Below are 15997 nucleotides of genomic sequence, written 5' to 3'. Positions count from 1 at the left end.
AAAGATCTGAGTTCTTTTTCCATCACTGATGGCCATGCAGATAGTTTTGGTTTTATTGAGCCAGGTTTTTCAAAATTTCCATCTAGATCAAACCCAATAAAACAGAGGAGATTTAAATTCAATGACACTTTCAACTGTTTCAATTGGGATTTTCTATGGCAATGGTGGCTGAGGCCACAATAAAGTTTATAAAACAGGGTTGAAATAATTGAAACCGGTGGTGCAGACGAAAACCTTTATGATTGTTACATTGTCTGGGGAGCCCTTCAGAAACCAGCAGCTCTTTCATCTTTGCAACTCTCTATACAATGATGTTAAAAAAAGACAATCACTGGCTCTGTTACCGTCGTCCATGACCAAATGTTGTTGTGACTGAAGCTTTCCTTCCTATTCAACTTTAGTTTTCAAAACCTCCTTTCAAACCTTCCAAACACCTCAAAAAGTAAAAAAAGATAAATCCACATCTCACTCTGAGCAGGGTCACAGAGAGAACACCCCCCGGTCACAAACACAATGGAATTCACAATAAAAGTCAAGGAATAATTTCTGTGCATGACCTCACCAGCCACACACACACGCACACGCGCATGCGCACACACACACACACACACACACACACACACACACACACACACACATACATACACAAACAAACCACTGGCATACCAGAGAGTCTATATTTAAAATATGCCCTAGGGATGTTTCCATTCTATCAAAAGAGGTCAATGTGGATACTTGGGTGTAGAGAGAGAGAGACTGTGTGTGTCTGTGTGTTTATCAGTGAGTCTGGTGGTAAAACATAGGTATGACTAAATAAATCACAGCATAGGAATAGAAATAAGTCAACAGCTATTTTACATCAAGATAATAAATGCATATTCAGAAAACGACAATGAGAGGAATATTTGAGTCAGACCCAAATAGGTACAAATTTGCAAAGGCTGCAAAATACCACCTTAGAAACTTGCAGCCGTTCCAAACACAGCCCTATCATCCCACGTCTCATTTTCAAAGCCTCTCTTTTCTCCCTCTCTCCTCCCACCACAAATCCCAGAACCTCGAGCAGCAGAGAACGAGAGCGAGAGAGAACGAGAGCGAGAGAGAGCGAGAGAGCGAGAGAGAGAGAGAGAGAGAGAGACAGAGGAGATGAGGGGAACATTTAAATCTAGCGTTCCATGAGTGGTCGGGTCGGTGTCTGGAAATCTTTCACATCCTGTTTACGCCGAGCAGATTTCAGCCCGGGAACCGCAGAGAGCTGGCAGGGCCTCCGCCTGGACACAGCTCCTCTCTCTCTTCTCTATCTGCTCTCTGCCTCCCTCGCCTAAAGATCTCCGTCTGCAAACCTTTCCCGGCCGCCTCCTCGATATCAACACCTTTAAACCTAAAGCAAACACATCTCGCTCACTCTGCTGCCCACGACCGCAGGCATATAAATGTCCGAGGTGGAACCAAAATCCTGATAAAAAGAATTATTTTCATGTAGACCAAATGTGGGCCAAATCACACAACACCCCCTTTTAATATCCAAGTACAGGTTTAATACAGCTATGTTGTGATATTTACAGTGGATCCTATATCAAACGCAAAGTTCCAGATAATGCAGAAGTTTTCATGCCTGTAAAGAATGTGATATTTGAGTAAAAATATAACATCTCAAAAATATGCTAAAGGTGATCAAAAGAGAAGATTAATGAACAAAGGGTCCGTCTGTCCTCCCGTCTTTAACCCGACCCCGAACAAAACAGTTTGTAGTTGTGGTCCCGTAATCATTCTCCTCCCTCACCTCTTCCGCTGAACTCAGCGGCACTTGCAGGATTTGACGACCATATTGGAGAGTTGCTCAACACGCGGTGTGCGGCCTATGAAGTACATAATGGTGAGGGGCTCCAGGTCCTGAGGGACGCAGCAGGGCGAGGCGGAGGCCTCAGGGTTCAGCTTGTTGTACAGGGGCAGGATCTGACCAGGAGAACACATAATAAGAGTGTGTTAACTAAGAGATCAGTTTCTTTATATGAACGATGAGCTCCTACAAGAACACAACGTTTTGTCAAAGTTACAGCAGTTTTTGTTAATTATCTTTAGCTACGCTCTTTATTTGTATTTATGTCTTCTCACTGGTGCTTAGTGTGCAGGCCTCAGTAGGGAAAAGGTGAAGTCATGTACATTTTGCACCGATCATGATTTAGCAACTTTTTAATAAAAATGTGATGACAGTTGTGGGGTTGTTCACTAATGTTGCTAGGCAACCGTTTAAAAAAAGTAGTTGCACAATAATTACCCGACTACAGTCTTTATGCTAATCTAAGTTAATCAGATCAGGGCGTTAGCTTCATATTCACAGAGTTCTATTAATCTTCTCATCTAACTCTAGCCAAGCAGGGTAAAAAGCTTATTTCCCAAAATGTCTGACTCTTTCTTGTGAAGCAGCAGCTAATGAACAAGGTTTATCTTCATGAATAATACCTAAGAATGTGTTTTTCTTAACTTTGATAGCTGTGTATTTAGTCATGAATATTTAATGTTGTACATTTTCAGGGGCTTTTAAAGAAGGCTGTGTAGGTAAATGTATTACTGTGTGTCAATGTGTCCTTACTAATGTGTCAATGTGTTTCCTTTTTTATCCTTCAAACACTTTAACATGCACAACAAAACTGCCAAACTCCATCAAACCAAGAAAATCAAATGGTGTGAAAGCCACAGCAGCATTTGTTGTCAGCAACAACATGTCTCATTGCAGCGAATCAAGTGTTGTATAAATGTAAATATTCTAGAAATCTAATGAATAATGGATATAAACAAAAAAAAAGTAAATCAGAAGGTTATGTAAGAGCCAGTCAGGCTCCAGCCAAGTCATAAGCTATGAGATAAAGCTAACTGTGGTATTTAGCCACCACAAACAAGGCACTTAAAGCTAATTTCAAGGAAAACATCACCCGCATTTCACAGTTGCTTTACATTGAAATCCATCTGGAGGTTGAATGGAGTTTGGTGCATTTGGTGTTTTACTAGAGAGATGGAAGAGTCACTTCAGTTATTGAAGTTTCTTGTGTTTGTACTGGAGCAACTGCTCATAACTATGTTTTCATATGATTTGGCTGTGTTGCTTTTCCCAGCCAAATAAAAACAAAATAAGGACAAGAATCTCAGGATTGCAGCAAAATATGATTTGGAAAAAAGAGCACATTTGACTTTGTGTGACTTTATTGAAAAAGGTTGCAGAGTAACTTATTTGTCTGAGTGGTTAAAACAGTTGTTTTTGTTGTGGTGGCTTGTTTCACAGTGGCTTTATGGACTTTTAAGAGATGTAGGTCGTCACCAAATGTTCAGACACATTAAGGTATTTGTGTCTTGACTTATATGTAGAGCTGGGGTTAGGCTGAACTTTCTCTTTTTACCTAAATAAAATTTTGATTCACATCAGGAACTGTCTGATCAAAGAATAATTAAATCGGACAAAATATTTGATGCCAGTTATTTTCAGTTTTCAATACTTTAGACATAATTTGGATGGTACCAAAAAAGCTTCAACACAAAGTCCTGGTTGCATCTCATCATACCAAACATACCAACTCACCATGTTATAGTGGTTGTTGGCACTCCAGATGTAAGGGCAGTTGCCGGAACAGAAGTTGGCTTTGTAACCTTTGGGCTCGTGAATCCACTTCCAGTTGAGGTCCCGCCTGAAGTCGATGTAGAGCGAGCGCAGGCAGCAGCCCTGGTCTGAGCCACTGAGACACACCGAGAGGAGACACAAGCAAATATTTCAACGCCATCCTGTTTTTTTAATGGTCCAGGGGAAGCAACCAAAGTTGGGTCATGGGAAAATGGCAACGGGTCCCCATTGAAGAGCCAGCCATCACAAGCTAATGACTATGCAAGTCGGCTAGACTGTTCCCCCGCAGCGCGAGGTAGTCTAGATAAAACACTGCACGCCTCTTGGCCTGCAGTCTAAACACAGGGTCAATATTGTTAGTTTTGACACACAATAGTCTGCAAAGTTTTGGGTCAGGAGAAAAAAAATACACCGCCCACCACAACTAGATTTCAGAATTATGAAACTACACGTCAGTGCCGTCAGTCAGTCACACATAACCTCACACACCCACAGACACACACACACGTGGCCCGTTGGCGGCCTACCGGGAGCAGGTTTTGGTTTCTGTGGCGGCCGCCCTCTTCTTGCGGTTCTTCTTGGTCGGGTTGTCCACTCTTTCGCTGGGCAGCACTGTGAGGATGAGGTGCGGCGTCTTGGTGCTGAAATCTGCCTGGCCTTTAACCTGACCGGGCTTTCTCAACTGACGAAGCAGCTCGTCATCAACACCTACGTAGATAAGTGTAACAGTTAACACAATGGTTCTCTCTGTCGGGGTCGGGACCCCCAGGGGGTAAACCTGAGGGGTCACACAATGATCGATAAAAAATGAAATTATTTTTTTTTTATAGTGAAATACTGGATTGTCTCCCCTCTTCAGGCTGTAAAAACTATTCAAAACAATCTGAAAGAGCAAAATCACTCACTAGTGGAAGATAAATGTAGTCTGTGACGAGGGTTTGTGAGTAGACTTTGCCTTGTTTTTAAGGGTCACATGCCAAAACGGTTGTAAAACTACCCAGTTACACCTTTGAATTCCTACTTCAGAAGTAGGTCATATACAGAAATACACTATGATTTTGTTTTTTTGAAAAAAAAAATATCTGAGAATTCAGCAATTTGTGATTATTGCTGAACAAATATTACAGTACATAGACAGTACAGTGCATATAAATTACAGTACAGATGTACACACACACACACACACACACACACACACACACACGCACACGCACACACACACACACACGCACACGCACATATATATAAACCAGGAATAACAGGCTGCCTGTTGGTATCTGATTTTATGGGTGTTCTGAGTACAAGCCAATACAAGCCCCTGCTTGTATAAGTTTCAAAAGTTAATATTTTTTTCCAAGTGGTAAAAAAACTGACTTTACTCTACTCAGTGTAAATCTTGAGGAGTGCCATAATTTGGGGTGTAAATGAAGCAGCACAGACAGTCCTTTGACAGTTTCACAGAGACTTTCACAGGAAGAACAGTGTCTCCATTGTTCCTGTTTTATCACCATTTCATCATCTTCTTGGAGGCGCCTGCAGGATTATTGCTGTGCTGATAAATCCTACACAAGTGCTTTTAACACCTGCACAAAGATATTTACAACCGACCTCTTCGATTTTTCGTCTCAGTGGCCATTTAGATAAAATTGAGGCTATGTTCAATGTCAATTTATTTTGTTGATCAGATCTTTAACACACTGGCTGTCAATGTAATTATTTATTTGTTAATGTGTTGTGGTTAATTTTCACATGTGGCTCAAATACAAATAATGTTGCATGCTGACCAGTCATCCACAAAACAAACAACATACATCTATAGAGACTTCAGCAAAGTCTAAATTCATCATGTTGAAACATGTTCAATGTTCAAAACAGCGTCTTTGAAAAAAGGAGGTTAAACTCAGCATTTTCTGTACAAGGAGTGACAATTTCCCTCAAGTCGAAAAAAAAAACAAGGTTTAAGATTTAATCACTGAGGGTTAATACAAGCTGCTCTAGTCATCCACTCAGCACATTTGTATGAGTACCAAGACTTGGCTAACGTGACAGAAAAAAAAATAAGTGCAACAGACCTGCAAAGAGAGCCTCCAGCTCCTCACTCTTGTTGGGAACAATGTTGTTGGTTGACGGGACAAATGTGCAGCACGGACAGTGGATGCCCAACTTCAGGCCAAGATTGTTCTCTGATCAGTAGGAAGGACACACATTGAGTTCAGCTGACAGAGAGACAGTGTGTGAGTGTGTGTGTGTGCGCATATACATATATATATATTGAATATATATATATATATATGCCTCATTATGTGGAGGAAGTGCTGAGGCCAACCTGGATCTGACACCCAGTCCTTAATGGTTTCGGTAACGTCCACAGAGATCCATGCTCCCTTCGTCTTCGGCTGAACGGTGCGGGAGTCAATGTAACGTTGAGTGGAGGTGCTCTCTTCATCTGGCTTCAGCAGCTGTTAAACACACACACACACACACACACACACACACACACACACACACACACACACACACACACACACACACACACACACACACACACACACACACACACACACACATTATAATTTCCACTGTGGTAAAGACGGCAGGGAGTTCATCTTCCTTCATTCTTTACATAACACATGAATGGCACAGAGCCAAACACTGTGTGTCATAAAAACCTATAGCAGCCTATAGATCTGTCATCAGGCATGTTAATTGTGTTTACTCACTTTCCTGGGGCCAACATATTTCTGTTAGAGGTGAGAAAAGTCTCAATACAATTCAAAATACAATTATAGCTTAAATTGTGAAGATTTATTGTGATAATAGTCTTGTTGGCCTGATGCCCATTTTCCTGGAGGGAAAATCTACCGCCCCAAAAAAACTATTTAAAAGGCATTCCTGGTCACACCATTTGATATGAAAATATTTTTTCCAAAAGAAGAAACAACTCTTGTGTCTGCTCCTTTTAGACCAAAGACAGTCTGAAGTGAGTTTTAAGAAGCATGGATTCAGTGTCTCCTTCATTATTGTGGAAAATGTCATTTTTGGATGTAAAAGGTTAAAAAGACAGCAATCGAATTGTCTTTCAGTGATATTTGAGATTAAATGCTAATTGATGGTTCTGCTGCAGTAAAAGTGATAAACAGGTTTCTGCTTTTAAGCCATCGCTCTGTTGTTTACCTGATAGATCTCCACTCTCTGCTCTGAAGCCCGGGCCTGCGGGTTGGGAGCTCTGAAGATCCTGAACTCAGCCTTGACCAGGGTGCTGTTGGTCAGGTCCACGCCACTGACGTCGAAGTGGACGACTCTGTAATGGGGGTCGGGGGTCACTGGCTGCACCGCATCTGGATGAAATAAACAGAAAAAAGGATGACTAATGATCCAACAACATCTCATGCCTTCTCAGACAATGTTGTATTTATAGTATTGGTTAAAAGCTCTGTGGGGCTGATGCATTGTCTCGGACATAATTACTGCTGATGAGTGTCTGGAAACTAAATTATAGGATTGGGGGCAGTAAGTAAATGTGTCTGGTCTTATGTTTAATATGTATAATTGTTGCGCTCATGGATTTTACTGTATGAAACATCATTACAGTTATGTAATCATGTACCATGTAGTATGCGGAAACATTAATCTTAAAAATCTCCCTAATGAAGTTTAATTTCTATAAGCCAACCACAGCTGGCAGTTTGACATTATAAAGCTGCTTTGAAGGCATCAGATAATTGAATGTCTTGCTCAAGAGTACATCTACAGTAGCTGTTGAAGGATAAACACCTTCTACCCTGATAACTTGACCTTCTCAATCATCTTTACTCTTTTTTATGTCTCTGCCATTAGTTACCATGCATATAAAACTTGACTTCGACTGCAACAATTTAACTTGTAAAAGAGTGTTTTTTTTAAACATACTTTAACTTAAGTAAGATCTTTATACTTCTTCCACTACCGATACTTTTAAAACAGAATGTGAAATGGTACTGATGAAGGTGAAGCCTATTTAGTCAGTGCATTTAATTCTTATTATGTGACACATAAAAAAGTGATAACGCTAAGCTGTGCACTTTTCTGTCAGTAAATATTGTTTATGCTACTTTCACATCTTCTGGCCTCCAAAACTCCTTTAAATAAAACAATCTAAGAAGAAAAAAAACGATCTTAAGTTGTGTTTTAAGGAGGTTCAACCAGTGATGAATGTCCACAGATAGACATTGTTTATTGGACAGCTATTGTTTATTTTAAGGAGTCATAATCAAAGAGAAAGACGTTGGGAACCATTCAATTAAGTCATTTGGATTGTTTCTGGTGGGTTCTTTTTGGACCCCTGTCAGGGACCCATCGGGACCCCGGACCACACTGTGAGACCCTCCGTCCTATCATGAGTGGACTCACTTGTGTCGGTGCGGGGGGGCAGCATGTCGATCCTCTGCACCTCTTTGGCATAATAGTCCTCTTCGCTGCTCTCGCGCTCGCACGCGGACTCGGCCTGGCGCGCGCGCTCCTTCAGCAGCTCCCGCGTGCTGTTGTAGAGCAGCATGATCTCCGGGGCCACGGAGCCCGGCGACGGGGCCTCGTCCTTGGCCGGCGGGCTGCGGATGCGGAGCTTGCTGAGAATCTGCCCGCGGACCGCCTCGATGCGCCGGGACTTCTGCGCGTCCAGGTTGATGGAGTGGCACGTGTTGAAGCCCTCCACCAACAACACACCGGAGAACCGGAGCAGCAGCAGCAGCGCCGCCAGACGGGGGAGCCACATTGTCCGGTGGGGGGACGGAGGGACGGGGAGGAGATCCAGCTGAAACAATGGAGGTCACTGTGGGAGAGGGTCACTGAAGCTCAGTCTCCAAACCAACAACTAGGAGATGTGTCTTTAAACCGAGGGTTACACCAATGCTCAACTACTGGACTACTGGAATAAAACTACTGGAATAAAACTACTAGAATAAAACTACTGGAATAAAACTACTAGAATAAAACTACTAGAATAAAAACTGGAAAAACTACTGGAATAAAACTACTGGAATAAAACTACTGGAATAAAACTACTAGAATAAAACTACTGGAATAAAACTACTGGAATAAAACTACTGGAATAAAACTACTAGAATAAAACTACTGGAATAAAACTACTGGAATAAACTACTGGAATAAAACTACTAGAATAAAACTACTGGAATAAAACTACTGGAATAAAACTACTGGAATAAAACTACTAGAATAAAACTACTGGAATAAAACTACTAGAATAAAACTACTGGAATAAAACTACTAGAATAAAACTACTGGAATAAAACTACTAGAATAAAACTACTGGAATAAAACTACTGGAATAAAACTACTGGAATAAAACTACTAGAATAAAACTACTGGAATAAAACTACTAGAATAAAACTACTGGAATAAAACTACTAGAATAAAACTACTGGAATAAAACTACTGGAATAAAACTACTAGAATAAAACTACTGGAATAAAACTACTAGAATAAAACTACTGGAATAAAACTACTAGAATAAAACTACTGGAATAAAATAAAGCCCCCAAAATATCCAATCTACAGTTCTAACGGGCTATTTCGGTCCAAACCACTTTCTGTGGAAAGGAAAACCACATCTGCTGACTTAACTTTTATTCTGCCTCGGTCATTTTACAACATTGTTCATAGATGAGGCTGCATATTTTAAGACCAGACAGAGAAAAATACGCATTGTCGTTTGTTCTTTAATCCAAGTTTAAGATATCAAATTAAAAAGAAAGAATCCGTACAAGAGCAACTGCTTCTCCACGCTAGAATGAAATAACACTACAACCAGACTCCACAGTAAAAAAAACAACAACTTACATTTAGTGAAATTTTGGCCGACGCTTGAACTCCAATTTGGTGCGCTCAAAAGCTCCGCTGTTGTCTCGTGCCAGTGCGCGTGCGCTTTCCGCGTGCAAAAAGGTGAATCTATCTAATTACAGTTTAACCGATAAATTAAGTTTCATCCGTCTCCGTTTTCCGTCGTCCATCCTCGGAATATTCAACAGCTTTCAGGAGAAACTACTCATCACAGGAGCTCAGCCCATGTCGCAAGTCCTCCACACTAAGACCTCAGCAGCTCACTGAACTATCTGATGCAGCCAAGCTCACATGCTCTCACCTCCGAAAGACCCATCTGTGGAGCAAAAAACTGGCCCATACCCACTCCCAGAAAATCAAGTTGCAGCTTTAAAAAAAACAAACAAAAAGACGAGCTCCTCTCATTCCCAGTTATATGTAAACAGAAAGCAGCTTGCACTAAAACGTAGAAAGAAACTGTTGATTTATGTTGGAAAACTGTTAATCCCCCTCATATAAACATGAAAACACGGAAAAAGTCAGACGACATAAAAAGACATGACGCAGAAAAATATATGAAAGAAGTCCTTGTTCTGTGAGTTTAAAAAAGAGGAAACTTTACAGTAAATTACAAATCCCCGGACTAAATGAACTCCAGTCTGAAAGCTGTGCTGAAAACACAGAGACCTGCTGCATGATGTGACTCCATTACTGTGCAGATCCTCAGTGAGAAAGGCTCAGACAGAGGGAGGAGGAGGAGGGAGGGACTGGATGGAGGAGAGGTGGTGGTGGTGGTGGTGGTGGGGTGGGATGCCACCAAAGTGAAGCGAGTGTGTGATTATGTAGGCAAGAGCCATCTTCCTCTCTCACACACATTTTGCAATTTATTCTCTCCACAAAATGCACCACTCTCTCTCCACAGGTAAACATAAAAGGAACAGTTAAACATTTTGGGAAATATGCTTATTTGCTGTTTTATAAGATGAGAAGATTGATGACCAGCAGCTGGTTAGCTCAGTTTATCTTAAACATGTTACCAAGTGGTATTATTGCTATGACAACCAGATCACTTTCTGTTTTCCTCAGAGCCTATAGCAACTCCGCCATTTCCACTATTTGGGGAAGTAACTGCAAAGAACTTACATTAATATTGTACTTCGTTAATCTTGCAAGGGAATTTATTTGTCACTGTCTTTTCACACAGACACAGGCAAACATTCGATGGTAAATGGTAAACCTCCAGTTACCAAGGCAAGTCCCCCGGTAGATATTCTAGGAGACCAGTTGAGAATCGAGGAAGTTCCTGGAAACGTATCTGCCCATAAAATGTGGAATTGTTGTTTTTACAATTCGGTTTTGATGCAAACTAAACAAATTATATATCACATTGTAATTAGTAAACTTTAGAGTTTCTTGTAGGTGGATTTTGAAACCTTTGGACAAAGCCAATTTATTCAAGTCGTTTTGCTAAGCTAAGCTAACAGAGTGAATCAGCAGGAGCTGAACATTTACTGCACACAAGCCAAGAAGCATATTTACAAAAATGACGAAATAAACCTTTAAACATTAAAATTATAAAATAGAAGATGGGGATAATCCATAAGTACATGCCGGTGTTTTGAAAATGCAGCTTTAGTTAGGATCATAGACTCACTCATCCACATTTAAGGCTTATTCTAATTTTATTAAAATCCCTCCACAACCCATCCCTTTTTATCTTTATCTTTTCTAGCTTTCAATCTGGGCCCTTTCTTTCCTCTCTGTTCCTCTTTCGGTCTCATTGTTAATTACAGCTCAGAACTTGGAGAGGGCTGTTAATCTGTCAGGGTTGGTTTTTATTGCTGCTCTGCTGCCATCCCATTATACCATTATTATAGTTGCGGGTGGAGGCCTGTAATTGCTCTAAGTAGAAGGGAAAGGTAGGAGAGACTCAGGCTGCCTCAAGGCTTTCTGGTCAGGGCAAACCCCCCCTTCATCGTCTGCCCTGGCAAGGTTTCTAAAAATGATAACACCGCCTGCGAAACAAACAGGCTCTTGTTAGAACTTGGTGCTGCACCATCTTACCGACTAGAAAGACACTTACGTTGTCTAGGTGGACTTCAACTCTTCCTTTAAAAGACCAGATACACAGTGGGGAATCTCAGATCACAGCAGCCCTCCCAGGTGGGTTTTTTGTGTGTGTGTGTGTGTGTGTGCGCTGTAAAGTGTGGCATGAAAAAAAAAAAAAAAAAAAAAAAAAAAAAAAAGACTGACTTCCTCAAAAACAACTTCCAGCCTGCCTTCTTTTTTCCTGCCTCTTTTCCTCAAAGCCAAATATAGACAAGCCACTGCCACGTCATCTGGCCCTCAGCACTTTCTTAAACCTTGAGAGAGGGCGAGATGGGGTTCAGAGCCTGCCTCTCACTCATGGAGCCTCGGATGTTTTAGATATGTTACCATGTCTGTAATATAAGTGAATCCAGATTTTCCACAAAAACCTAAAACAATAGTGGCTGTCGTGGAAATCAGGACAGTTTTATTGAAAAAGAAAAAAAAAAAGTGAACCCAAACAGTAACAAAAATAAATACAGATAAAACCACTGGGGGTTACGCTGGGAACATTTCCATCTGTTATTCTTCTATTGGCAGCAACAGCCACTTGAATGTCACAACAACAATCAACCAAGTGCGGTTCTCATGGCACCAACTTAAGTCCAGCCTCTCTCTTCTCTCTGAATACCCACAATCCCATCTGAGTGACAGCTTGGGGTGAGGTTGCGTGTGAGAACCGTTGGCTTCGTGAAGCTGCCATCTACACCTCGTCCTCGCTCAGCAGCATGTTGGGGATTCCTCTGGAGATGGGGAACTCTCGTCCTGATTCAGGGCACCGCAGGCAGCCTTCTATCACCTCCACCTGCAAAACACACAACCAAGATGAGAGATGAGAGGCTGCCACTGGATGTCACCGTAGAGCAAAATATACTGCATGGCCAAGAGTGTCGGCATACTTTTGGTTTGTCCCCGGATTATTTCCAATTACGGAAAATCTTAAATCCTACAGTGAACAGTGGGATGTGGTCCATTTAAAGACAAAAGATATGATTTTGCAAAGACAGTTTAATAATGGTTGTGTAACTTAATAGACTATAAGTAGGCTGAAGTTACCAGCCCAATCAACACCTGTCAGCATTACATGAAACCTGTGAGGCCACCACCTAAATCCTAATGAATCTGGTTTTTTTAGTACCTCACCACTAATGGTACCCTATGGAGTTTCTGACCACAAGCAGTGGTTTTTATAGTGTGTGCCCTTGTTTTGTTCATCCTATACCGTACACAGTCCTGCCACTGGCTTCACACTACAATGATCCACAGGTGACTGTAATGCACCAAGAAATGCAGCACTATGTTAAAGGAGGCAGTGAAGAGGAGGAAGACTGCAAGAAAGTTAACCTTAATGTAAACAATGAAGAACTTAAAATAGTCTTGTTTTATGAGGAAGGAAATGCATTCAACACATTTTTCCAACATCAACTGACTTGCATAGAGCCCTGACCTCTACTTCATCCAACAACTTTGAGATGAACTGGAACCAGTATTGGACCTCACTGATGCTCTTGTGGCTGAATGGGAGCAAATCCCTGCAGCAAGGCTCCAAAATCCTTTGGAAAATCTTCCCAGAACAATGGAGGCTGTCATTGCAGCACAAAGTGGCTATGACATAGCGGGCGGCTGTGGCTCGGGAGGAAGAGCAGGTCGTCCACTAATCACAGGGTTGATGGTGCGATCCCTGGATCCTCTGTCACCATCAGTGTGTTGGTGAGAGGCAAAGTGTAAAGCACCATATAAGTGCAGCCTGTTTACCATTAATGCCAAAGATTTTTCGCAATGTCTTGGAGCCAACATGCTATGTTCATTAGAATAGTGTCTCAAACTAAAGTATTTTAGTTCCTGTGTTTCATCTCTAGATAAATGGCACTGTCTTCCGCTGAATGGACGTGGTGCAGTAATGAAAAACAAGACACTGTGCAGTAAACAACCACATGAAAGCTTTGCTGCTAATTGCTATTGCCAGTAATAGAAACAGGATGTGAAGTGCCGACTGTACCTTCCTATGTTACTGAGAGTCAAGAGTTTTTGTTGTTTGATCCAAAATAAGTACTTATGTGTTCTAAACAAATACATCCCATAACTATCTTATTGATTCATTTACTGTGTTAAGTGAAACAAGAATAGAAAACACTGCTGGAATCAACATGGCAAATAATATCAAGAATGTAGAAGTGGTTCCTCCACACAGAAGGACCAACACACCGTTTCCTAACTTTAAAAAAAATCGTTTCATGTATGTGTGTGGGTTTTATTAAAAAATTTAATCAAAGAGCCACATCAACCTGTGAATTAAAATATTTGCCCCGAAACGAGCTCTCTGTAACCATGGCGGGAAAAAAACAGCCGCAGCAAGCAGTCCGTACATTGATTAGTCGATCAACAAAAAATGATCTTTTTTGATAATGGATCGATGGTTTCGGTCATTTTTAAGTAAAAATGCCAAACATTCTCTCGTTCCAGCTTCTCCAATGAGTGTATTTGTTGTTTTTATAATTGTAAATCAAATATCTTTGCGTCTTGGACCGTTGGTTGGACAAAATAAGACATCTGATGATGTCAACAAAAACAATTTCACTATTTATAAGACCAAAAGATAAATAAGGTAATTTAATCAATCTCCAGAGTAACAGATAATGAGGATAGTTTGTTACGGGCCAAACAATAACTAATTCATCATGTGCATCCTGTAACTACACTCTGTTGTTTTAAATACCCTGCAGTCAAAAACACAAACAGGAACGACTGTGAGCTTCTTACCTCTAATAGCACTCTGTGCACTTTCTTCAGGAATTCTTCGTTGTTCTCGTATTCTGGCACCAGCTCACCCGGCAGGTCTTGCCGTTGACCCAACTAAAGAGAGAAAAGATATAGTAACAAGTTTTTAAACTGGGCAGTTGTAAATTAATTAGTGGATGTTACTGGGTGGCAGAAGAGACGATGACATAATCTCCACCTGCTGGTTAACAAGACCGTAGAGAAATAAAAACACAATGACATAACACCCAACACCTCGGTAATGGAATACTGTTAACTGTATACTGATTTTCTTGCTATTATTTTTCTTACTAGTAAGCTTTACAATTTCTCTCTAGAATGCTCCAAAATAGTACTGGTATTCATGTTTACAATGTGAGCTATTAAAGGATCTGACTCACCTCATCTGCAGCCTGGACCAGAGCGCTCCACTCCAGCTTGGGGATCATCCGGCTGACAAACTGAGGGTTGAAGTCCACCTCATTCACCTTCACCTCAGTTGCCTGCACAAAGAAAACAAAATCGGGAGGAATCAACACAGTCTATTAGTGTAGAAATGCAGGGGCCTCAAACACTAGCAGTCCTAACTTCAAAATAACTTCCTCTGCCATTTGTTCATGATGCAATATCTGTTATCTAGTTACTAACAGGTACAGTATAATGTCACATAGGTGTCATTTACACATCTTAAGCATGGCGTTTTTAGTAAAGACTGTAGCTTACATGGTAAGTTTGCTATTTCCATAAAGGGTATTTTTGAGGGCACTATATAATATATTTCACACTGAGAATTCAGACACTCAAATTAAATGATTTTGACCACAGAAGTATCAAACTGTTCATCATTGAAATGATATTGAAATCCAATGTATGTAAGGATATAAAGCTACGGGTGTAATCTAATCGAGATTTGCATGTTTTATAACAATCTATCTCTGCAGTTTTTGTAAGAGAATCCAACCTGCACGTGTTAAGTGATACAGTTCAAGTAGCAATGAGCTCAAACAGAAAACACAGCAGGACATTGTGTATTAAGAGTTAGCGTTAGCATGTAGCTCGTCGGGTGTTGACAGTTTACCTTGATGAGCAGCGGGTATCCTTTGGTGACTCCCTTCACGTGAGATGTCAACATGTTGTGCGTGAGCAGCTTCATTCTGACAAACAACTGTTACTGGTTGACAGATAGTTTTATAGTAAATGTACACAGATAGCGAGTCTTTAATTTACGTTTAAATCACGCTGTAACGTTTACATGTGGACCGGAAGTGCCGTTGTTGCATCGCTAAAAGAGGTCCCCGAAACTGTAACTCCACTCCCGTCGGTTCCTAGGCAACAGCCCTTATTTAGCTTTTGTAAATACAGTATCAATATGTCTCTTTGTAGTAGTCCCTTTATTGTTATTCACTTTAAATACAATCATTTTAGATTTTAGGTAATATTGACAATAACCAGCAGCGGAAGTAGTGTTCAGATTGTTAACTGTAACCCAAGTTTAACTACTGTAGGCATAAAACTCAAACCTGCCCCATTACAAGTAAAAAATCATTCATTCAATTACAAAAAAAGTATTCTCACAATATTGTCGTGATTATAACATGATTTGGTTGTTGTTACTGATGCATTAACATGTTAACATTTCAAATGAACCATTACATGTAGTTTTTGGTATTCTCACTATAACAATGTGTCATATCTCATTAGTCGATCATGTGTTTCTAAAAATGT

The 15997-nt window shown here is 40.7% G+C and overlaps 2 protein-coding genes across 5 annotated transcripts; both read right to left on the bottom strand.

Annotated features, from left to right (window-relative positions):
• Window positions 1–1286: 1286 nt before the first annotated feature.
• On the bottom strand, window positions 1287–9829 carry tgfb5 (transforming growth factor, beta 5). Of its 4 annotated transcripts, none has more exons than XM_054597538.1 (9): window positions 9449–9829; window positions 8003–8402; window positions 6788–6951; window positions 5940–6072; window positions 5686–5796; window positions 4141–4321; window positions 3575–3728; window positions 1784–1956; window positions 1287–1381 (listed from the first exon to the last, which is right to left on the bottom strand). In XM_054597538.1, exons 2-8 carry the CDS (start codon window positions 8361–8363, stop codon window positions 1798–1800), a joined length of 1263 nt encoding a protein of 420 aa, XP_054453513.1. In that variant the 5' UTR covers window positions 8364–8402; window positions 9449–9829; the 3' UTR covers window positions 1287–1381; window positions 1784–1797. The 4 variants fall into 4 exon arrangements, with proteins under 4 accessions (XP_054453513.1, XP_054453512.1, XP_054453511.1 ...); XM_054597537.1 differs by lacking the exon at window positions 1287–1381 and adding an exon at window positions 1499–1615; XM_054597536.1 differs by lacking the exon at window positions 1287–1381 and having other exon boundaries at window positions 1499–1956; window positions 8003–8420.
• A 1878-nt stretch (window positions 9830–11707) lies between these two features.
• On the bottom strand, window positions 11708–15574 carry trmt112 (tRNA methyltransferase activator subunit 11-2). The gene is made up of 4 exons (XM_054597790.1): window positions 15351–15574; window positions 14674–14775; window positions 14276–14368; window positions 11708–12320 (listed from the first exon to the last, which is right to left on the bottom strand). Exons 1-4 carry the CDS (start codon window positions 15423–15425, stop codon window positions 12219–12221), a joined length of 372 nt encoding a protein of 123 aa, XP_054453765.1. The 5' UTR covers window positions 15426–15574; the 3' UTR covers window positions 11708–12218.
• Window positions 15575–15997: the final 423 nt, after the last annotated feature.

This window comes from Anoplopoma fimbria, chromosome 4 (assembly GCF_027596085.1).
Source record: "Anoplopoma fimbria isolate UVic2021 breed Golden Eagle Sablefish chromosome 4, Afim_UVic_2022, whole genome shotgun sequence".
Lineage (NCBI taxonomy): Eukaryota > Metazoa > Chordata > Actinopteri > Perciformes > Anoplopomatidae > Anoplopoma > Anoplopoma fimbria.
The sequence above is the reverse complement of the archived record's forward strand: the minus strand, read 5'-3'. Positions and strand labels throughout refer to the sequence as shown.

Coding starts and splice junctions, on each gene's coding strand:
- tgfb5 (XM_054597538.1), bottom strand. CDS start 8,363: ATGTGGCTCCCCCGTCTGGCGGCGCTGCTGCTGCTGCTCCGGTTCTCC. Junction 6,073..6,787: donor AGAGAGTGGAGATCTATCAG/GTAAACAACAGA, acceptor TGTGTTTAACAG/CTGCTGAAGCCAGATGAAGA. Junction 5,797..5,939: donor GGACTGGGTGTCAGATCCAG/GTTGGCCTCAGC, acceptor CCTACTGATCAG/AGAACAATCTTGGCCTGAAG.
- trmt112 (XM_054597790.1), bottom strand. CDS start 15,425: ATGAAGCTGCTCACGCACAACATGTTGACATCTCACGTGAAGGGAGTC. Junction 14,776..15,350: donor GATACCCGCTGCTCATCAAG/GTAAACTGTCAA, acceptor TTCTTTGTGCAG/GCAACTGAGGTGAAGGTGAA. Junction 14,369..14,673: donor TGGTCCAGGCTGCAGATGAG/GTGAGTCAGATC, acceptor TTCTCTCTTTAG/TTGGGTCAACGGCAAGACCT.